The sequence below is a fragment of the Rhinoraja longicauda genome, chromosome 6 (assembly GCF_053455715.1).
Source record: "Rhinoraja longicauda isolate Sanriku21f chromosome 6, sRhiLon1.1, whole genome shotgun sequence".
Classification (NCBI taxonomy): domain Eukaryota; kingdom Metazoa; phylum Chordata; class Chondrichthyes; order Rajiformes; family Arhynchobatidae; genus Rhinoraja; species Rhinoraja longicauda.
In genome coordinates, this window is record NC_135958.1 from 2824023 (window position 1) to 2848477 (window position 24455).

The window sequence follows — 24455 nt, forward strand, 5'->3', positions numbered from 1 at the left end:
TTACCTGCATTTGCTCCATATCCCTCTAAAGCTTTTCTATCCATGTACCTATACAAGTGTGTTAAATATTGTTATTGAACCTGCCTCAACTACCTCCCCTGACAGCTCATTCCTTATACACACCATCCTCTGTGTGAAAATGTTGCCCCTTAGGTTCCTATTAAATCTTTCGCCTCTCACCATGAACCTATGTCCTTTAGTTCTTGATTACCCTCCTGTGGATAAAAGACCTTGCATTCATCCTTTCAAAGTCCTGGCTTGCCCAATCGCTCCCTATCGGTCAGGCCCTCACGTCCTGGCAACACCCTTGTAAATCTTCTCTGCACACTTTCCAGTGGCATTCCTCCTATAGCAGGGTGACCAAAACTGAAGACTATGCTCCAAATGTGGCATTGCCAACGTCTTGTACAATTGCAACAGACATCCCAACTTCTATATTCAGTATATTCACAAAATGCTGGAGTAACTCAGCAGGTCAGGCAGCATCTCGGGAGAGAAGGAATGGGTGACGTTTCGGGTCGAGACCCTTCTTCAGACTGATGTCAGGGGGGCGGTTCAAGATAACGTTGTCCGCCTGGTCCGCCGTTGAGGTCTTGCACATAGATATATACAGCAAATGGATGTGCAGGCAGAGGAGATTGGTTTTACTTGCCATCATGTTTGACATGGACTTTCTGAAAGTCAAGGAACACCACATCCGCCCACTCACACAACCTGTCCAAGTCACCCTGCAACCTCATAGCATCTTCCTCACAGTTCACACTACCACCCAGCTTTGTATCATCTGCAAATTTGCTAATGGTACTTTTAATCCCTTCATCCAAGTCATTAATGTATATTGTAAATAGCTACGGTCCCAGCACCGAGCCTTGCGGTACCCCACTAGTTACTGCCTGCCATTCTGAAAGGGACCCATTTATCCCCACTCTTTGCTTTCTGTCTGTCAACCAATTTTCTATCCATGTCAGTACCCTACCTCCAATACCATGTGCTCTAATTTTGCCCACTAATCTCCTATGTGGAACCTTGTCAAAGGCTTTCTGAAAGTCAAGGTACACCACATCCACCGGCTCTCCCCTGTCAATTTTCCTGGTTACATCCTCAAAGAATTCCAGAAGATTAGTCAAGCATGACTAATGCTTGTCAGCTCACATGAGGGACTTGCACGGAGTTAGGACAGCAATCATTTAATGGGAATACCATCAAGAAAGTAGCAATCGGGATGCCTGGATCATACGACCGGGAGAAGGCATTGGAGGATTCTGGAACTGAGTAAATGTTGTAGATTCAGGCTGCAGCAGTAGAGGAGATTTGTTGTCATATGTGAGGGGGTGGAAGAGAAGAAATATGGCACGAATTGTCTCATCCTCAATGGCCACAAACTCTCAGAACATAAAACAATACAGTGCAGCACAGGAACAAGCCCTTCGGCCCACTATGTCCATGTCAAACATGATGCCGTTAAACCAATCTCCTCTGCCTGCACATCCATTTGCTGTATATATCCATGTGCAAGACAACGGTGGACCAGGCGGACAACGTTATCTTGAACTCAACGGCTGTGAAGGCGGATGATGAAGGCTGCAACAGGTCTATCATCTCCAATCGTCTTGGTTCCCTTGCCATTGGAATGAGTTGATTGCTTTGTGAAGGAGCGTGTGCTTCTTGGAGTGCCACATCAAGTACACGTTAAACAAACACACGCACAGGCGTCTTCGTTCTGACATCAGAACGTAGACCATCATCCTCGAGCTCGAGGGAGAGCCACCACGATCCATGTGCCTATTTAAACAAATCTCAAATGTTACTATGGTATCTACCTTCACCATCACCCCTGACAGTGTGTTCCAGGCACCCAACACTCTGTTTAAACTTTGCCCCTCTTACCTTAAACCTACGCTCTCTAGTCCATGACTTATCCACCCTGGAACAAGACTGTCTGCCCTATCTATGCCTCATAATTTTTTTTTTTTATCGGGTCACTCCTCTATCCATGTTCCAGAAGAAACATTGCAACTTTGTCCAACCTTTCCATATAGGTAATTCCTTTTAATCCAGGCAGTAAACCTACCCTGCACTCTCTCCAAAGCCACAACCTTCCCGTGATGGGACCACCAGAACTGCACACAGTAAGTGCCTCTTTATGTTGAAGATGGAGATGGAAATAGCAGGGCAGGGAAATTTTAAGAATGGAAAGCTTTAGAGAAATGGTTGTTATTCGTGTATTTCAATGCAACCCTGGAACAGCGAAGAGTTAGAGTTTGGCAGAGTAGAGCAGTAACCAGTATTGGTTGATTTGTTCAGCTAGACTTGGGTATAAATAGCTAAAGCAGTTGTGCAACAAATCTATTCCTGTCTCTGCCTTTTTGGACGAGAGACTGAAGGTGGAGCTGTGTCTGGAGTGAATAAACAGAACCGTGTTAGCAGGGGCAAGAGTATTAAAGTAGTGAGCGAGCAGATTGTTACAAAGATGGCGCGCATTGTTAAGCATAGATGAAGCAGTAAATTAGAAAAAGTCATGCACTGAAAAGCTCGCTGGATTTGGTTTGTGGTTCTAATGAGAACTGCTGGAGTTCAGAATTCCAACTGATGAGAGTTTGAGACTTAATGGCAGTCTTTCTGGGATCTGTCTGCATTACACTGGGGACATTTCCATCTGATAGCCCATGAATTTCAATGGGGATTCTCGGATGCAGATAGGGAGTCAGAAGGCAGGGCGAGTTTTAAATGATTTTGCTTCAGTTTATTATCTTAATTATTTCTCATTGGTTTGGTCTATTTTTAATTAACTGTATTTGATACTATTCAATTAACTTTGTATTTGCTTCAACTTGCGTCAACAATTAACAGCGGGTGAAATCTATGATAACTCCTTGATTCACCATGGCCTGTTGAAGGCAGACTGGGGCTTGGAATTTTACTGTCTGTGTCTCAAGAGCTAGATACTGCCCTAACCTGGTGGTACAACTCCATAGAGTGTGAAAGACCAGCAAGACCACACCGCCACGTCCCAGCCTGTGGGCTGGATCCTGCCCATTAACGGATTGAACGAATGATCCCATGTGACAAATGTACAAAAGGTTGAAAGCATGTATCACAATATTCAGAAACAGCTTCATTCCGTCTGTTATCAGATCGCTGAGTGGTCCGCCCATGAGCTCGCATGTAGTCCCGATCTACTTGCCTGCGTACATTAAGTATAAGAAAATAACTGCAGATGCAGTCTGAAGAAGGGTCTCGACCCGAAACGTCACCCATTCCTTCTCTCCTGAGATGCTGCCTGACCTGCTGAGTTACTCCAGCATTTTGTGAATAAATGCCTGCGTACATTGGTCTTTTTCTCTGTAACTGTAACACTACAATTAGCTGTAAAACTGTATTCAGCACTTGGGTATTTATCTGTTTCCCACATGGTTGTTCTGTATAGCTTGATTGCACTTATATATTGTGTGGTTTGCTTCAACAGGATAGTATGTAAACAAAAGCTTTTCACTGTATTTCAGTGCACATGACACCCGTAAACCATTACCAATAAAATGTGAAAATGTGAATTTAAAGCAATTCCCTCCATTCTCTAGATAGGATGAATGCACAGATTTTTACCCAGAGGACATTTTTTTCTAGTTTTGTAATTGATTTAGCGTTTGAAACACCTGCATACTGTGGATTCTATTTGGATTTTAAAGTGGAGGCATTAATGTGCCAGGAGAAATTAATCGAGGGATATGGGGAGAAGGCAGGCACGGGTTACTGATTGTAGATGATCAGCCATGATCACAATGAATGGCGGTGCTGGCTCGAAGGGCCAAATGGCCTCTTCCTGCACCTATTTTCTATGTTTCTAAGACAGAGAGCTAAGGTGAGTGGGGAAAGATTTAATAGGAACATGAGGGGCAACCTTTTCACACAGAGGGTGGTGGGTATATGGAATGAGCTGCCAGCGGAGGTAGTTGAGGCAGAAACTGTAATATGTAAAATACATTTTGACAGGTACATGGTTTAGTGGAATCTGGGTCAAATGTGGGCCAGTGGGGTTAGCATAGATGGGGCATATTGATCGACATGGGCAAGTTGGGCTGAGGCCCTATTTCCATGCTCTATGACTATATTATGATACCACACTAAAACTCAGAAATCAACAGGTAGTTCACAAAATCTAATTGTTTCTAGTTTTGTAATTGATTTAGCATTTGAAACGCCCGCATACTGTGGATTCTATTTGGATTTTTAAGTGGAGGCATTAATGTGCCAGGAGAAATGTAACCTTTAATTATGGCATTCAGAAGGTGTCTGTTGATTGGGGATTTATTGCAAAGCTGACCCCTGTTATCGAACCTTAGCGTGAGCTAATCTGCCCGATCGTCGTGTATGATATTACCACTCGTTACTTTGAAATTGCAGGTAAACTGTAGAGGTTAATTATTCAGCAATAGATTTTTAAATATAATTTGTGAGCCTAAAACTATAACTGGAGAAGGTTTTGTACATTTTATTTAACACTGTATATTACCATAGATGGAAACGTGCAAGTTCTGAGGAAAGTTTGCATCACCAAAAAACATGACTAGTTTCTCTTTCTGTCGGTGCAGCTTGACTGGCTGATATCTTAAAGCATTTTGGTTTTTGTTTCAGATTCCAGCATCTACGGTTTTATTTGTTTCCTTTCAAGTGTCATTTTATTCATTTATTGTGCAAATTTGTGGGTGTTTTGATGAAGTAGCAAGTCATACAAATCAATTTTAATGGCAAAAAACGTTTCCCATTGTGGAGCTTGAGTCACTTTGAATGCTTTTTTCCCCCCAAAACATCGGTTTCATCAAAATAAGTTCTATTGTTTCTACTTTGTAAAATTTCAACTTAATTTAAACTAAATAGGAATCCCAAAGTAGAGAACAGTTACAGTGCAGAATGGGGCAAATAACTAGTGTGTGCATGCATGACATAAATGGACACAGAGGCTTTTTAAAGAGGGAGGCAATAGTTGTAAAGGGAATAAAGTGGTAGCACAAAATAGTGGCTTAAGTATCAAAAGAATGTGATTCTCTGAATCTAAGCCTTTGATTATCAGAAAATATTTTTAAAAACTCAGCTAGTATAAATATGAGAATGAGCAAGAAAAGATTTTAAGGTATCATAAAATGCTGGAGTAACTCAGCAGGTCAGGCAGCATCTCTGGAGAGAAGGAATGGGTGACTTTTCGGGTGGCTGACACTGATAAATGAATAAACGCAGGACGTTTGCAGTTTTGTTTTCCTCCATTGTTCTCACTCAGGGCATCAATTCAGTAATGTTTTTTGCTGGAGATTAAGTTTCTCCATGAAGCAACTTTCCGGGCAAGCAGGAAACTTGCTTCCAATTGTCTCACCGTTTCTCGTTTCACCCCGTGTGTTTTGAGGAGGGAGCGTGAGGGAAGCTTGCACTCGGGCAGGTGTGGTGGTGACCAACGAGCTTTGTCTGAAGAAGGGTCTCGACCCGAAACTTCACCCATTCCTTCTCTCCAGAGATGCTGACTGACCTGCTAGGTTACTCCAGCATTTTGTGATACCTTCGATTTGTACCACCATCTGCAGTTATTTTCCTACACAAGAAAAGATTTTAAAATATTTTCTTGCAATTACTTCAGCTGAAGTATTAGCCATTTTCTTTTGCTATTTGTTTCCCTGTGACCATTCCATTCCATCCTTTGTCAAACAACTTTGATTGAGATCCAAAGCAAATTCGGGTGTGCAATAATGGTAAGATAGTCAAAGTGAATGACTGTCAGAGGTTGTGAGAACGTGCTCTGCATTATGCTTATCCTCATCACTTGGACCTGGCAGTCAAACTCCCTGCATTTCTAGCATTTTACTACACATCTCAACATAGATTATGGACATTCCAATGCACTGAACACACAGTTAACTATTTTTGAATCCATAATGTTGATTTCTAGTGAAGGCAAGGGCCTTGTCCTTGTGGTGGCCAATATTTCCCTCCACACAGTCAACCGATTGTTGCAGCTGATGACATTGTTGAGTCGCTGCAAGATGGGATGTTCCTGCAAGATGGCTCTGGCACGTGGCAACTCTTCGTGTGATCGTCCCAGGGAAGGATCTTCTATCGTTCATTACAATAATTGCTCTACCCTTTTAAATCTCTTTTCAACCTATAAGCATAGCACCATTTTGAAATATTCTCATGAGATTTTCTTTCCATTGTATTTGAGCGTGACTTGATTGTTTCTATGTATGGAATATGTGATCTGTTTGGAAAGCTTGCAACACAAAGCCTTTCACTGATCCTTGGTACACATGACAATAATAAACCTAAACCTATTTGTTGGAACACATTTTTAACTTGTTAATCATGTAGTGCAAGATAAATTCTCTGTATAATGATGAGGTTAGTTGCAGAACCTTTTAAAAATATGATCTAGATTCTATTGGATTGATTTGTGTTTGAACTGTGGCATGTCGATTTAACTTAATTAGTTTACAAAATGTTTTCTCTATAAAACATGGTATAGTTAAACAAGAGTAGCTTTAAGACTATGCTGTAGAAAAGCCAAATTTTCACTCAGAGCGTTTAACAGCATTGAATTGGCAGTTGGCTAAAGCACTTTCCTGTACACAGTGTCTCTCTCTCTCTCTTGTGGTTCAATGTTCATCATAACAGACATCCAGCAAAGAACTACACTCATCCATAACATACCATAAATAATTCTGGAGATAATCATAGTTTTAAGAAGCATATTACAACCACATGATTTGAGTCAGAGATCCTGGCACCACTTGTCCCAGTTTTCCTTGGGAAGGCGTAAACAATGAACTGTGAGAGCAAACTATGTAGGAAACAAAACTACAGATGCTGGTTTAAATCGAAGGTAGACACAAAATGTTGGAGTAACTCAGCGGGTCAGGCAGCACCTCTGGGGTGAAGGAATTGGTGACGGTTCGGGTCGAGACCGAAGAAGGGTCTCGGCCCGAAATGTCACCCATTCCTTCTCTCCAGAGATGCTGAATGACACGCTGAGTTACTCCAACTTTTTTGTGTCTACCTGTGAGAGCAAACTAATTCTTCTGAGCGGGAGAATGGAATAACTGTATGGCTACAATCGAATCGACTCTCTTTTCAGATGAATACGTGTGTGCGCCATGAAGGAATTTAACACAGTAAGATAAACATGTTGAAACCCTGGGAAAATATGGAAAATATGGAGCCATTGTTGCAGTGGTCAGTCCCCTGGAAAGGAATTTTTTAATTTTAAGTTTACTTTTACACTATAAGTGAAATAGAAAAAAGGTGATTGGAACTTGCTTACAAATGCTACTTGCAAAGTATATAGAAAAGATTGATTAATGTCTCTACAAAATTTTGGAAAGGGTGATACAAAAATACACAAGGCATTGATTGACTGGAGAGGATCACCAAGGCTTCCTGGTGCCCTCCAATATTTCACTCGCTTGTTTGAAAGACAATGGGTGGGATCCTAGGAACACAGAACATAGAACAGAACTGCATAGGAACAAACTCTTCAGCCCACAATGTCCTTGCCGAACATGATGTCAGGTTAAACTTATCCCCTCTGTTTGCTTATGATCCATATCCCTCTATTCCCTGCAAATCCATGTGCCTATCTAAAAGCCCCTTAAATTCCTCTGTCGTAAGGAATTTCTTCAGTCAGAGGGTGGTGAATCTGTGGAATTCTTTGCCACAGAAAGCTGTGAAGGCCATCGATGGATATTTTTAAGGCAAAGATAGGTAGATTCTTGATTAGTATGAGTGTCAGAGGTTATGGGGAGAAGGCAGGAGAATGGGGTTAGGAGGGAGAGATAGATCAGCCATGATTAAATGGCAGAGTAGACTTAATGGGCTGAATGGCCTAATTCTGCTCCTATCATTTAGGACCGATGACTTTATGACCTCCACCACCACCCCTGGCAGTGTTCCAGGCACCCTCCACACTCAGAGTAAAAAATAAATCGCCCTGCACATCTATTTAAAATTTTGCCCCTCTCACCTTAAAGTATGCCCTCTAGTCTTTGACATTTCCACCCTGGGAGAAAGGTTCTGACTGTCTATCCTATCTGTGCCTCACAGCTGTGAACAATCAGTAGGAAAGAAAACGTCAGATGCTGGTTTAAATCGAAGGTAGACACAAAATGCTGGAGTAATTCAGCGGGTCAGGCAGCATCTCGGGAGAGAAGGAATGGGTAATGTTTTGGGTCAATTGGGAGATGGGAGAAATAGGGGGAAACAAAAAAAAGTCAGAAAATGAAAATGATGGACGCACAGATATGTCGTGGTAGAGGCAAATTTGAGTTTACAGCCATGGTTCTCTCTTAAGCTGATTGTTTACGGAGCTAGTGTTATGCAGGGTGGAGGAAAGGCCCAGATAATTAACACAAGTCTCATCTTGCAGACTGCATTCAGAGCGACAATTCCTTGAGAGCATGGGCCAAGAAGGCCTGATACAGGAGAGATGTATTGTGATCTGAAAAATAAAGACGGATGTGTCCTTTCATATTTGGAAATTTATTGCATTTTTCAATTGCTTCTTTTAATTGGGGGGAAATAAAGAAAGCCTAATATAATCTGAAATAAAAACAGAAGACGTTCGAAACTGTCAGCATGTCGGGCAGTGTTTGTGAAAAGGGAAATAGTAATGTTTCAGGTCAAAGACCCTACATCAGAACCATCCTAGTGAAGGATCTTTGATGTGAATTATTAAGTCTACTTCTCTTTCCACATGCACTGTTTGACCCACTGAGTGTTTCCAACAGCTTCTGTGTTTATGTCTATTAACTGACTCAGTGTTGTGCATTTGAGACACAAACTCAATAAACAATAGACAATAGGTGCAGGAGGAGGCCTTTCTGCCCTTCGAGCCAGCACCGCCATTCAATGTGATCATGGCTAATCATTCTCAATCGGTACCCCGTTCCTGCCTTCTCCCCATACCCCCTGACTCCGCTATCCTTAAGAGCTCTATCTAGCTCTCTCTTGAATGCATTCAGAGAATTGGCCTCCACTGCCTTCTGAGGCAGAGAATTCCACAGATTCACAACTCTCTGACTGAAAAGGTTTTTCCTCAATAGCCTGATGTGGTCTCTAGAAAATCTGCTCTGTGGTCATAAGACATAGGAGCAGAACTAGGCCATTCGGCCCATCGAGTCTGCTCCGCCATTCGACCATGGCTGATCTATTTTTCCCTATTCTCCTGCCTTCCCCACTTAACCTTTGACACCATTACTAATCAAGAACCCATCAATCTCTGCTTCCAAAATACCCAATGACTTGGCCTCTACGTCCATCTGTGGCAATGAATTTCACAATGACCATCCTCTGGCAAATGAGAGTCCTCCTAATAAAGGCTAGTGAGCTGTGGTAGGTGGCTGTCAGCAAGAACTACAATTAAACTTGGGCAACCTGAAGATGCAAAAGGAACAGCAAAGACTTGGAAATCAGTTCTTTGCAAACTTTATCCTGCCTTAACTGTGTAGTCTGAATATACAGCAGCACAGTCCATTCAATTAAATTATCTGAAAAGCTGTACAACCTTAACAAATGTCTTGGAGTACAATAAAAATCAGAACTTCGTCAGCTGGATAAAATATATTTAGCAGATGGCTGTAGCAATTCAGCTTAAAACACTTTCTGCCACAATTTATGTCTTTGGAACCCTGAGTTTTAATTTGGGACTTTCCTAATTGGTGACAGTTTTTCTCATCGATGCTTATTTTCCAAAATCAATTTGTGTCTGTTAAGCAGAAATAGCTGACATGCTGTGCAAAAATATAACTAATTTCCTTTATCTTAGGGCAGAAAGCTGGAATCATATTTGTACAATTATTTCCTGATGGTCTGAGACCATCCAAGACCAGCTTGAAATATTTTAGTGCAATTAATTTTCTCGAACACCAGCTGCTTGAAGCTGCAGAAAAGATTGTACAGTTGAGGTAATAGAAACAATCGACTTGTGCCTATAATGGGCAGTAAATCTTCTGACCATTTTCTCAGTCAGATGTTGCTAAGTAGCTGTGCATCAGGTTAAATAGATGTATGTGAGTGTGCAGAAACTTTGGAGTATCGGGGGACAATTTTCAGGTTGGAGCAGGAGATAATGCACTGAAGTTGTGGCTGGCATATGTGGGCAGCAAGGTGGCGCAGCGGTAGAGTTGCTGCCTTACAGCGCCAGAGACTTGGGTTCGATCCTGACTACGGGTGCTGTCTGTACGGAATTTGTACGCCCACTCCGTGACCTGCGTAGGTTTTCTCCCGGAGCTCCGGTTTCCTCCCACACTCCAAAGAAGTACAGGTTTGTAGGCTAATTAGCTTGGCAAAATTGTACGTTATCCCTAGTGTGTGTAGAATAGTGTTCAAGTGCGGGGATCGCTGGTCGGCACGGTCCCGGTTGGGCCGAAGGGCCTGCTTCCACGCTGGATCTCTAAACTAATGTGCATTTGTTGAAGCTCTGGGCACTTGATTGTGGACAACACCTAACATGCACACTGACAACAATTGTATGTAACTCTCATTTCCTGTCACTTAAAACCCAGGGTCATAGAGCCAAGAGACAGGCCCTTCAGCCAAACTCAACTCTGCAATGGTTCAATGTTTCCTTTGATTATCATGTGCACCAAGGTACAGTGAAAGTATTGACTCGAGAGGAGATGTTAACTTGGCATCATGTTTGGAACAGGCATTGCTGTTCCAGGGCCTGTTCCAGTGCTGCACTGTTCTGTTCACAGTTGAATTAATCACCTTCGTCTTGTAAGGCCCCATCAATGCAGTCAGTTTTCAGCAAATTCGACTCACCAGGAATGAAATTATAAAATGTATGAGAGTATTCAATATAGCTCACAATATATAGCTATATGTACTGTGTGAGAGTTCACAATCTGGGACCAAACAACATCTCGACTGTGGTGCTGAAGAACTGTGCTCCAAAACTGCTTGTGCCTCTGGCCAAGCTGTTCCATTACATCGACATCATTGGCATTTGGTTGGCAAAGTGGGAAATTCCATTGTCCACACAAAGCAAGTGTGTCCAACCTCACTAATTACCACCAGTCGAATCTACATCGACAACTGAAGCTGTTGTTAATGGTACAATCATTTTTAATTTACTCACTAATAACCCCCTCGTACAAGCCGTCATTGGCTTTTACCTGAACCATTTGGCATCAGAACTCGTAGCACCCTGGATCCAACAATTGACAAGAGGACTCGATTGCAGAGGCAAGCTGAACAGCAAACCCTAGACCTCACTGCATTCATTGCCATATGGTGTTAAATAGCCTGGAGAAACAGAAATCCAGAGAGGAACCCTCCTCTGGCTGATAGCTGGCACATTGGAAGATAGTTGTAAATGATCACCATAACCCCTAGATATTGCTGCCATTTTCCACAGTGCCCAGTTCTGCAGGGTTCGTCCCTGGATTTCAGTTTTCCCAGAGTTGCTGGATATGATCTGTCCATTGATGCCATGATCTATAAGCTCAGCATACCTCTGGAATGTAGCCCCTTCACCAAGTCTATCCTCCTTGAGCTACTTCAATAATCTTTTTTTTTTGTGAACTAAAAAATATATATATTTGTTGATGGTTGCACAAAGTTTCAGGTCTGTTCGCGACTCCCCTCAACCCGAGACTGCGAGCTCCTGATGTTAAAGTCCACAGGCTGCATTGGAGCGTCGATCCCAGGCAAGGGATCACAGGCTCCGATGGTAAGTCCATGCCCCCGCGGGGACTCAAGGTCAGTCCCAGGCAAGACCTCCAGCTCCACAATGTTAGGCCGCAGAGCGACCAGAGATACGATCTGGAAAACAATCGCATCTCCAGCAAGGTAAGAGATTGGAAAAAAGTTTTCCCCGCCCCCCTCCCCCACCCCCCACATAAAACAAACCAGAGAACATTAACACGAACTTTTAAAACTTACCAAAAATAACAAAAAGAGTTTGAAAAGGACAGACAGACTGTAGGCGAGGCAGCCATCGTGCGGCGCTCCCTGGTGGTATATTGTTCTATAGCATCACTGTCAAGGCCAGGGGTTGTTTTTTGAAGATAGATGCAGTCTGAAGAAGGGTCCCAACCCAAAACATCACCCATCCATGTTCTCCAGAGATGATGCCTGACTCGCTGGGTTACTCCAGCACTTTGCGTCTATCTTTGGCCTATGCTGGCGTCTGCACTTCCTTTCTACAAACCAGGAGTTATTTTCTTGGGAGTAATGTGGCCAGTCACCTTCTTCAAGCACTGTGGTCATTTACTATCGTGCGGTAAAGAATTGCTGAATATAAAATATGAAAGAATGGCAATTATGTTTTCAAGTCAGGATATGATCTTGCCAAATTGGAACTTGCAGGTGACAATTCTCCAATCTGATTGCTCTTCATCTAGAATTCTAGATGATAGATGCTACAGGATTGGTAAGATTCAGTCTGAAGAAGGGTCTCGACCCGAAACGTCACCCATTCCTTCTCTCCTGAGATGCTTCCTGATCTGCTGAGTTACTCCAGCATTTTGTGAAATAAATACCTTCGATTTGTACCAGCATCTGCAGTTATTTTCTTACACCTTCTCAATCTATGTCACTCAAAGTTTTGTATACATCTATCAGTTTTCCCCTCAACCTCCAACGTTCCAGAGAAAACAATCCAAATCTATCCAACTTCCCCCAGTAGCTGAGACCCTCTAATCCATTCTGGTAAACCTCTTCTGCATCCTCTCTGAGGCCTCCACATCTTTCCTACAATGGGCTGACCAGATCTACACGCAATACTCCAAACGCAGCCTAACCAATGTCCTATGGAGCTTTGAGCTCTCATATAGAGCATTTAGCCAGGATGGAACCCGGGTCTTTGGCACTGTAAGGCAGCAGCTCTACCGCTGCGACCCTCTGGCAATTCTTACTTCCAAAGGTAGCTTAACCTATGCAGAGATTATTGAACCAGATGATGTGTTCCGTATCTTTTATGTTGTCCATAAATCCTTGCTGTGGCATTTATACTGCAGAAGTAGTATGGTGGCGCAGCGGTAGAATGGCCTGGTAGCTCTGCAGTGGGTTCGATGCTGATTATGGGTGGTGTCTATATGTAGTTTGTACGTTCTCCCCATGACCTGCGTGGGTTTTCTCTGGGTGCTCCGGTTTCCTTCCACACTCAAAAGATGTATAGGTTTGCAGGTTAATTGGCTTGGCAAAATTGTAAACTGTCCCTAGTGTGTGAAGGATAGTGTTAGTGTGTGGGGATCGCTGGCCGGCACGGACTCGGTGGGCCGAAGGGCCTGTTTCCCTGCTGTATCTAAACTAAACTAAAAATAGTATTTCAACTGTAAGATATTTTTGAATATGCTGTGCTTGACATTTTTATTTCATGGTAATAATTTGCTGGTATCTTTCATATTAATCTTGTTATTAACGGAAATGCCAAAAATGTCATCAGCCTGAGACATTAAATATATTTCCCCACAAATATTACCTGACGAGTCAAAAGCTTGTAGCATTTTTGACTTTTTTTCAGGTTTTCCACATCCACAGCATTTTGCTTCTTCAGACGGAAGAAGGGTCTCGACCCGAAACGTCACCCATTCCTTCTCTCCTGAGGTGCTGCCTGACCCGCTGAGTTACTCCAGCATTTGGTGTCTACCTTCGATTTTAACCAGCATCTGCAGCTTTTTCCTGCACAGAATTTTGCTATTGCATATACTGATTGTTGTTGCTGTACAGTAAAAGGTCTTTATTATTTGGATCAATGCATTACCTATCAAATATAGTCTGAAGAAACTGATTCAATTGAATTTGTACGAGATGCAAATCACAGCAGGCAGATTGAAATGGGAAGAGTAAAGGTTTGAGTTGCATGCATAATTTATTGTCTCATCAGGGAGCGGAATAGTCAATTACTTCAGCGGCAGTTGTCATAGCACTTGTAAAGATCTCTTTGCAATTGAGATTCGTATCATTCCTGTTCTGAATATTTTATCCTTTTTTAATATTTGTTTTCCCAAATGCAGAATTAAAAGACAAAGTGGATTAAGCAACGTCCTGGGAAAGATTGTAGGAAAGAAACAAAAGATGAGCACCTTGGAGAAATCAAAGATTGACTGGGAAGCATTCAAGGAAAAGGAGGGGATTGGCGATGAGCTTGCGATCCACAACCGTGGGAAGGAAGGGTGAGTGAGCAAACTCTGCCCCTGACCTAATTTTTAGGATGTCACGGAGATAACTAATCTGCTTTTGTGGTCACTTTGTACTTGGGAGCCCTTGGTTGCAAATCAAATGAATCATCTATTTCTATTCCACACAAGCATTGATGCATCTTGTTGTTTTTGGAGTGTACTTTTTTACCACAGTAACAAGGTCTGACTAGTACAGTGGATTCTGTTTCATTGTAAGTCAGTCAGTAGGCACTTGGATTTCTAGGTATTATCAAGCCTTCCATGATACAGCCACCTGCTGCAGGAACTTACAATGGTCTCCATAAGTCCTCACTCGCATTAATTGAATATGTGGCACGGTGGCGCAGTGGTAGAGTTGCTGCCTTACAGCAAATGCAGCGCCGGAGACTCAGGTTCGATCCCGACTACGGGCGCCGTCTGTACGGAGTTTGTACGTTCTCCCCGTGGCCTGCGTGGGTTTTCTCCGAGATCTTCGGTTTCCTCCCACACTCCAAAGACGTACAGGTATGTAGGTTAATTGACTGGGTAAATGTAAAAATTGTCCCTAGTGTGTGTAGGACTAGTGTTAATGTGTGGGGATCGCTGGGCGGCGCGGACTCGGTGGGCCGAAGGGCCTGTTTCCGCGCTGTATCTCTAAAAAAAAAAAAAGAATCTTAAGTGTGCCATAAAGCATTTTCAGGAAAAATATTGGAATTTTTTACATTTACATTATTTCATCTTGGAAAATAAATTTAAGTCCTAAAATCCGATCCGACTTTGCAACATGGAGCAAATCTACAGAGCAAATCCACTTTTTCTAATATTGCAGTGCATTCAAACTGAAGAGTTAATGAATTTCTTCCACTCTAGTGACCAGTCACAGTAATCAGACTGGATTGCAATGGTTAGAGATATTCCTTCATTGATAACGTTTTTCTGTTTTAAAGATGACGACAAGATATTACATTTTTGAAATGACATTTGGAATAAAATTAGACAAGCCCCGGACATTGTTGTCCAAATGTGCTACCAGCAGTTTGTAAGAAGAATTTGAAAAGTATTGTAAGTTAATTTAACAGGTGGTAGTTGACCTTGTTACAAAGATGTCCTGCAGTTCTTGTTCATTACCAACTGCTGAGAATGCTGCTATTTCCTGATCCAATCGCCTGTCAACCATTGTCAAGTCAAGTCAAGTCAATTTTATTTGTATAGCACATTTAAAAACAACCCACGTTGACCAAAGTGCTGTACATCTGATTAGGTACTAAGGAAAAAAAAAATTGTAACCCGAGAGATACATTGCTAGAGCGTTGCAGGCTCTAACAAGACAAATACTTACTCAACAAATATCCATGGTCTTCTATTTAAATGCCACATGGCCATTTGTTATGGGTGGCCACTTGTACTTTTTCCACAAAAATCAAGAAGAATTTTTTTAAAATACAACTGTTTGCCATGCTGTAGCAGATATTGTATCACCATTTGTGTTATTTGGCAATATTGCTGGGCAGGGATCTGCAAGAACGTGCAAATGGTATTATTCCTGAGAGCAAGAGCTTCCCTTTATTTCTGTACTGCGGCTTTGAAGGACACAAAATGGGCTCTCTGCTGATAAAAACACAGGGATTAATGGTCCGCCCTTTACATTTCTCAGTGGACATCACTTAGCAACACGAATGGGGAATTGCTATCCAGTTGCTGAGCTGGAAAAAAAAAGTTTTGTTTTTTTGAACAAATATTCTTTCTCTGACGTGCAGGTTTGTAAGTTATTTGGCTCCTGTAAAGTATCCCTAGGGTGCAGGATAGAACTAGTGTACATGTGATCATTGGTTGGCACAGACTCAGTGGGCTGAAGGTGTCGGAAGGAACTGCAGGTGCTAGTTTACACCGAAGATGGACACAAAATGCTGGAGTAACTCGGTGGGACAGGCAGCATCTCTGTTCTATCCAGATATGCTGCCTGTCCTCCTGCATTGTGCGTCTATCTTCAGTGGGCAGAAGGACCTGTTTCCATGGTGGAATTCTAAACCAAACTAAACTAAAAGAGTGTTTCCCACTTTTATAACATTGCATTTGGGATGATACTTTCTGTAGTAATTTCTACCCACTCCCCAACAAAAAGCTCTATCCCTTTTTAGGCTGAACCAGGGTTCAAGTGGTACTGTTACACCAGCGCTCCATGTGGCCACATTCTTTTATCATTTATACAATGGTCATTAGAAGATGATTGAACGTTGGGGCATCCCAACTGTATAATTGTGTCCAGGTCCTGATGCTCAGAATCATTTACAGCTTCTCTACTATCCTCTCTGTGTTTTCCCCACCATCTTGTTTGATATCAAAATGAAATGTTGTAAGGGAAATCATTTAGCTGTGTTCTACAAAAGTAGTTCTGTCCCTCGTGATCAATGATAATCTGCCTGTGCCTTCAACAGCACAATTATAATGTTACAATAATACTTCGAAAGCCACCCATGGCCATTGCACTTTTTAATCTCATCCATCAGTTCCCACCTCCATCACTCTTGAACGTAACCTCTGTTTCTGTCCGATAAGCAACCGTTTATTCAGAAAATGTTCATGGTTTTAGTTCCTCTGATACTGGTCTGGAGAATCCAAGCCAAGGTGTAAAAATGATTGCCCAGAGATCTCCAGTGGTATATCCGTGCACAGTAAGTACCAAATGTTTCAGTAAGTAGTAGGTCTTCTCCAAGACTTCTCTATCGGAGTAAGGCGTCTTCTATTATATACCACACATGGCATCCCTGTGTGGTATCTCAGCTGCACGGAGGCAGAGAGGAGAGCTCTTCAGCTGATAGTCCATAGAGCTCAGAAAACTATCGGAAAACAGCTACCAGCCTTGGAGGGCATCTACAACACACGATGCCTCAGAAAAGCCACCAGCATCCACAAAGACAACTCACACCCCTGCAATAGTCTGTTCGAAATTCTACCATCGGGCAGACGCTACAAGGCCTTCTATGCCCGCACCTCCAGACTCAGGAACAGCTTCATCCCCAGGGCCATAGCTGCTATGAACCGGTCCTGCTGAGCCGGATTGTCACATCGCACAGTGAACCGGCACAGATCTATTTGCACTTTATTCTGTTTTAAAACTGTTCTAATTTTGTTTCACTGGGTTGTCTAAATTTATACTGATTAGCTAATTAATTTATTGCCTCGTATGGGAGGCGCATTCCCAATCTCGTTGTACCCTGTACAATAACAATAGAGATGTATTGTATTGTAACACATAGGTTATGATTAATACAATTTGCTCAGTGTCGCAACACGACCAAAATTCTAAAATATAGAAGGCAAATCTTGCAAGATATGCGAAGTGGGAAAAGTTGAAATAACAATAGAGCTTTGGAGACGAGACCAAGATTAAAGAGTCGGATTTATAATCCCTGGCCTACCAACGTTAAAAGAAAGACATACATTGTATTGAGCCTGGATGTTAACTTTGTTTAGGGTATAAGGTGAACTTGGATATTTTAAACACTAATGCTGCCTTTTTTTTCTCACCATCAAAAATGGATCATCTTATCTTCCCACTAAACTGAACTTTAACAAATGTCAACTTTATACTCCATCAGTCATGACCTTCTCTGCTCACTTAACCTACGTGTAATGTTTGGCAAACTCTGCATCTCCCTCACAGCATTATTTTTGATTGGGCTCTGCACCATCAGTGTAAATGGAAGCGTATAAACCCCTAACTAACTACTAACCAGTTGGAATAACAATGACAGGTACCTGTTCCAATCATCGCTACTTTTCTGCGTAAGTCTGACCTTTAGTAATTTATATTTATCCATCCCGGTTTCTAAGAGTGCCAGTAGCAGAGAACTGAGTTTACTGTTCCATTGAATATAAAATGTTTCTGTAAAATGGTTTTGAAATTTATTTTTAATGTAATTAGTAACTTCCAGGGACTAGAAATATTTATTCAGTCTGAAGAAGGGTCTCGACCCGAAACATCACCCATTCCTTCTCTCCTGAGATGCTGCCTGACCTGCTGAGTTACTCTAGCATTTTGTGAATAAATACCTTCAGTCTGAAGAAGGGTCTCGACCCGAAACATCACCCATTCCTTCTCTCCTGAGATGCTGCCTGACCTGCTGAGTTACTCTAGCATTTTGTGAATAAATACCTTCGATTTGTACCAGCATCTGCCGTTATTGTCTTATACTATATGTTTCAATAAGATCATCTCCCATCTTTATAAATTCCAGTGTATACAAGCCCAGTCGCTCCAGTCTTTCAGCATACGACAGTCCTGCCATTCCGAGAATTAACCTGGTGAACCTACGCTGCACAGGTGATTCTTGAGGGGCTATGTTGTGGAACTGACACTCACAAATATCCATCACTACATGTAGATTCAGGGCTGTTCCATAGAATTTAAGAGAAGTCGAGAAGATAACAGATTATTTTACAAAAATGAAGTCTTGCTAAAAATAAAAATCTAAAAGATGATGACAACACACGAGAAATTATTAGACGATAAAAAATGTCAAAAGGAGCAAAGGAGGAAAGGCTCAGCAGTGGTCCTCATTTTAAATCTCAATTAAAATGATTTTATTACTCGTATAATTTGGTTTGCAGTTTTCAGCAGACCATAAAAATTAGTTTGACATTTTAATCAGCTGCAGTTCATTTATGTCGTATTCAGCAAGTTAATTGGTGTTAAGCCCCACGTTGCCCTTTAAGTATTGAAGGACCTTTTTTTCCACGTTCTCATCTTTTCTACAGACCATTGTATTTTCCAAATGTTAATAGGATTTCAGAGTTGGAGCTGGAATATGGCTTCACAAATTTCCTGAAATAAGTAACGCAAAAAAAAAAAAAAGATTTAAAAAATAATTATTCAAAGGTGAAGTACTTGTATTTTGAAGAATTTGAAGTGAAATAGCCTGGAGCAACAAAAAAAGAGATTTTAAGATGCAGCTGGTGATCCTCATACAATTGCAAAGCATCTTGTGCTTCAGTGCTGAAATGTAAATGTGTCTGGATCTTCCATGAGCTAATTTGATGCTCAAAATGCTGTTGCTGGGAATACATGTTGTGTGGCACATTGAAATGAATTGTAGACAACTCAGTGGAAAAAGGACTGATTTTGAATTGGCTTCATTATTAGCTATGCCTATCGCAAGTTGATTATACTTTAAAAACCAACCATCTGCTTGTTGTCTGATGGAAGAGTGAAGATGCATGATTAGACGCAAAAGCCTTTTGTTTAGGCCCGAACCTTTGGCCATTGTAGGTGTGATTACTAGATATCTGCTTCAAAAGTGAATGTTGTATTACAATATTTTAACTCTGGTGGACAAGTACTTTATTTCTGAGTCTCGTTGCCTTATCAGAGCTTAGTGACGAAATGGTTATAGAAAAGCTTAGAGGAAATAGGAAAGAGTATGACATTAGAGGGTTGAGATACTGCTGACCAAGAGGATGTAAGATTGACAATAGTGCTTGAGAACATTTTATGGGACAGAAATAGAGTAGAAAGAGGTTGTGATTCAATAGAAAATGGTCCAGACTGCTCTGTAAGGAGCACTTAGTGTTGCAGTAACTCAGCATGTAGAGAAGGACGAGGGGGGACCTCATTGAAACTTACTGAATAACATGGAAACGTAGACAACAGGTGCAGGAGTAGGCCATTCGGCCGTTTGAGCCAGCACCACCATTCAATGTGATCATGGCTGATCATCCACAATCAGTACCCCGTTCCTGTCCTCTCCCCATACCCCTTGATTCCGCTATAATTAAGAGCTCTATCTAACTCTCTCTTGAAAGCATCCAGAGAATTGGCCTCCACTGCCTTCTGAGGCAGAGAATTCCACAGATTTACAACTCTCTGACTGAAAAAGTTTTTCCTCATCTCCGTTCTAAATGGCCTACCCCTAATTTGTAAACTGTGGCCCCTGGATCTGGACTCCCCCAACATTGGGAACATGTTTCCTGCCTCTAGCGTGTCCAATCCCTTAATAATCTTATGTTTCAATAAGATCCCCTCTCATCCTTCTAAATTCCAGTGTATACAAGGCCAGTCGCTCCAGTCTTTCAACATACGACAATCCCGCCATTCCGGGAACTAACCTAGTGAACCCAGGCTGCACTCCCTCAATAGCAAGAATGTCCTTCCTCAAATTATCAATGTAGCATTGCGTGCACTAGGCAGTGATTCCTGACTTGACCTCCATATCAACACGTGCATGACTGAGAAATGTCAGAGAGCAGTGAAGATTTTAAAAGTGACTCTGTCTTGATGACCCCATTCCTGCTTCATTTCTTCCTATTCATGTACTTTCCAGATCCATTATTAGTTTAGATATGCCACATGGGGTAAGATAAGCCTGTAGCATCAAAGATTGCAACTTCAAAGAAAGAAATCGCTCAGGCAATCTTTAGACTTTGGCGATGCAGTGGGAAACAGGCCATTCCACCCACCGAGTCTGTACCGACCTGCGATCACCCCACGCATTAACACTATCCTACACAATAACAACAATTTGCAATTTTATCAAAGCCAATTAGCCTACAAATCTGTACGTCTGGAGTGTGGGAGGAAACCGGAGCACCCGGAGAAATCCCTCGCTGCCACAAGGAGAACGTACAAACTCCGTACAGACAGCACCCGTAGTCAAAATCGAACCCAGGTCTCTGGCGCTGTGAGGCGGCAACTTTACTGCTGTGCCATTGTCCCGCCCCAATCATTATCAATGTTTGCATTTCAAAGGGATAAAGCTATCCTTTCTGCTTCGATTTAAACCCTATCACGAAGAAAATGGGTTTTCTATACCTGCCTTAAACCTATTCAGAATTTTTTTAAGTCTTTTATAGCTTCCAATCGCAAACAGAGTTCAGGTTTAAATATTACTAAAACGTTGTAAAAAGTGACATTTTGGACTTTATCCAATGCTAATTATGGAACTTGTTTTTATTTTTAATATTGATGAGAGTGGGGTGGGGTGGTGATGATCATATAATGTTTTTCTTAATAGAGCAACAAAATGTTTATTCACAGTTCCGGGAAACAATAATTAATTTCTGGGATTCTAACATCTACATTTCCCTCAATGTTACAAGACTAATCCCTGCCCCCCCCCCCCCCCCCCCCCCCTCCCCCCTCCCCCTCCAAGTCCTTGAAATCTTTTGAATGCTGGTTATTTAATTACAACACATTGTGTCCATGTCTCTTTTAATCAGACATGCCAATCTGGTCCAATGAGGACAACGTACATTTCCTTCTCAGCTTTCACCTCTTCCACTCAGCAACAGTCTTGGCTGATTATTGTTGCACAGTTTTGATATAAACTCATGCAATATCAGTTCCAGTTAACTCAAGAATGTCCACACAACTGATCAGAATAACACGGCAGATGTGCCATGCATTTCTATATTCTACAGTCATTCCTAAGCCAAATCCATGTGTGTGTTCCTACTACACAAAGTCACTATTTGTGTACGCATTTGCCAGAAGTTTCTGCTGTTTGATAAACAAAATAAAATTGGATCAAGGCTGTTTTGAATATTTATGAAATCATGAGTTTCAGCATTTGGTTTCAAATGAGAAGCAATTTTATCTGCGCACAACTTCCTTAACGAGCTCTGTGTTGATTTATACTGTTTGTACACGATAAGGATCATATGTTCAAACCGGTTCCCAGCTGCCTGGGGCCATTTCTGTTGTTTAATCTCCAAGGATTAGTGAAATCACTTTAAAACCCAAGTTAATGCCACACGAAGCATCAGCTCACCACAACTACCCACCTTTGCATTACATTCAGGAATGTTTAGTCATGGTATTGTTGGAGATGGGCTGTCTGTGTGGAGTTTGCACGATCTGGGTGCTCCAGTTTCCCTGGGTGCTCCAGTTTCCTCCAGTGTAGATGAGGATCCCATTGTGCAAATCCTATTGCGTGGAAACAGGCACTTCGGCCCACCGAGTCCACCGACCGCTGTCCAGCGAGCACCCCGTACACTAACCCTTATCCTACACTCGAGGAACAGTTTTACAACCTTACCGTTGGCGCAACGGTAGACTTGCTGCCTTACAGCGAATGCAGCGCCAGAGACTCAGGTTCGATCCTGACTATGGGTGCTGCACTGTAAGGAGTTTGTACGTTCTCCCCGTGACCTGCGTGGGTTTTCTCCGAGATCTTCGGTTTCCTCCCACACTCCAAAGACGTGCAGGTTTGTAGGTTAATTGACTGGGTAAATATAAAAATTGTCCCTAGTGTGTGTAGGATAGTGTTAGTGTGCGGGGATCGCTGGGCGGTGCGGACTTGGTGGGCCGAAAAGGCCTGTTTCCGCGCTGTATCTGAAATATGAAATATGAAACCAATTAACCTACAAAAAGCTGAACGTCTTTGGAGTGTGGGAGGAGACCAGAGAAGACCCACTTGGTCACAGGGAGACCATTCAAACACCTTATAGACAGCACCCGTGGTCAGGATTGGACCCGGGTCACTGGCACTGTTAGACAGAAGCCCTACGCAATTGCCACAGTGCTGTCCTATTAGTGATTTCTTTCTGTATTTCAGTTAAAGGCCTTCAATGCAAAATAATTCAATTTTGAAATCAGGTTTTCCTTAACCAAAGGCAGAATCTCATTTGGATGCATTAAAAATCCTCATCGTTTCATGTCAGTTCTTATTAAGTACACTGTTCAACCAGTGTTTGCTCTGCTGGACTTCCTTTTCTGTGTGTTCATTCTGCTTTTATCATCAGATGCTCCTTAATTAACTCGCCGGGAGGTTATAATGTTTGGTCGAGTTAATTCACTGCCATTATACATGTTTAGAGTTTTCTTATCTCGTAGCAAAAGAAATTCCGACAGCCGAGATCAGTTCCTGCAGGGCTAAAGATGAACTGATTACATTCTGCGCTAACATATTAATAACACAGCACATGCGTTGAATGCTGAGATTAATGACATTTTTGTTTCTTAAAGAAGTGTCTGTGCTTGTGCACGGACTGGCAAATAACCACAATCTTCCTCAATGCTGCTTCAATCATCCTTCCCTGCTCAGTCAATCATATTCCAGCTCATGAATAATGTTTTTGAAGGGGATGGCCTAACTAGAATGTTGCTGGATAGGCATCCTCTATCTGACAGACTAAGTTCGATTGTTCTATAAATTGAAGCTAAATGGTTCTCGGTGGGTAGAGGCACAGCGTGGCTTGTCACTTGAGTTCTGCACTTTAGGAATATTTCAGGGTCAGTCCCTGGTCCAGCTGATTTAGCTCCTCTCAGCAGGGCTGCCAGCGAGGATGGCACAAAGGGCATCAATCTATCTGCAGATTAGCAGGGAATAGGTCAACCATCACTGCCCATGAAGCCAGCTGGATTAAAGACCCCCTGTTAAAGGTTGAACAACCAGTCTAATAGCGTGAATTAATGCCTTGGCAGATATACGGTTAAAATTAATAATATGGAAGTTTAAATTAGCCAAAGCACAGGGTGGGATTATTCTCCCCAGAAGGGCTTTGGTAATAACTATGGTTGCAGGTGCTCTCTGTATGGGGTTTGCACGTTCTCCATGTGATCACCTGGGTTTTCTCCGGGTGCCCCCGTTTCCTCCCACATTCCAAATACGTACAGGTTTATAGGTTAATTGATTTCTATAAAAAGTGTAAATTGTCCTTAATACATGTAGGATAGTGTGAGTGTATGGGGTGATCACTGGTTGGTGCAGACTCGGTGGGCCGAAGGGCCTGTTTCCGCCCTGTATCTCTGAAGTCTAACATACTTACGAGTTGAAAGACAAAGTCCTCATTTCTCTATTCAAGGTCAACTCCAGCCAAATCCAGAAGTCATTGACTGAGGAAAAAAAAAATCCTTTTCCGACCTTCAACCTAGCTCTTGGCTACTTTTGGTCTAACACAGAAGCTATCTCTGCCACTTAATGTGAAAGATCCTTTTGCGTGCTGCAGCACGGGCCTCCAGTCAAGGATGACTCCAGCCTTTTTGTGCCTATCTTCGGTTTAAACCAACATCTGCACTTCCATCCTACGCAAGGAATGGTACAAATTTGATTACATTGTTCGAGTAGGATTTGCATCTTTAGGTAGGACATTGCTACTGGTATGGATGTCCTAGATGCGAGGTGATCATATGGCATTGAGAAAACAGTGGGCAAGACCCCAACTCAGTTTTAACAACCCCTTTTGGTAAGGAAATAAAATCAGTGTCACGTTGCTGAGGGCACAGAGAGATGAGTTTGATATTGTTTTGTTCAACTGCCTCAACTGCCTTCGATATGACCTAATTCAAGATGCATCAATGCTTTTCTAATCATAAAGGTG

The 24455-nt window shown here is 42.1% G+C and overlaps 1 protein-coding gene across 1 annotated transcript in view; it reads left to right on the forward strand.

Moving 5' to 3' along the window:
- The window catches only part of cfdp1 (craniofacial development protein 1), a 131786-nt gene that overhangs the window by 102862 nt on the left and 4469 nt on the right, over positions 1-24455 (forward strand). Inside the window, exon 6 of the mRNA XM_078400358.1 lies at positions 13995-14153. Coding sequence (XP_078256484.1) covers positions 13995-14153 — 159 coding nt within the window. The remainder of the gene's footprint in view (positions 1-13994; positions 14154-24455) is intronic.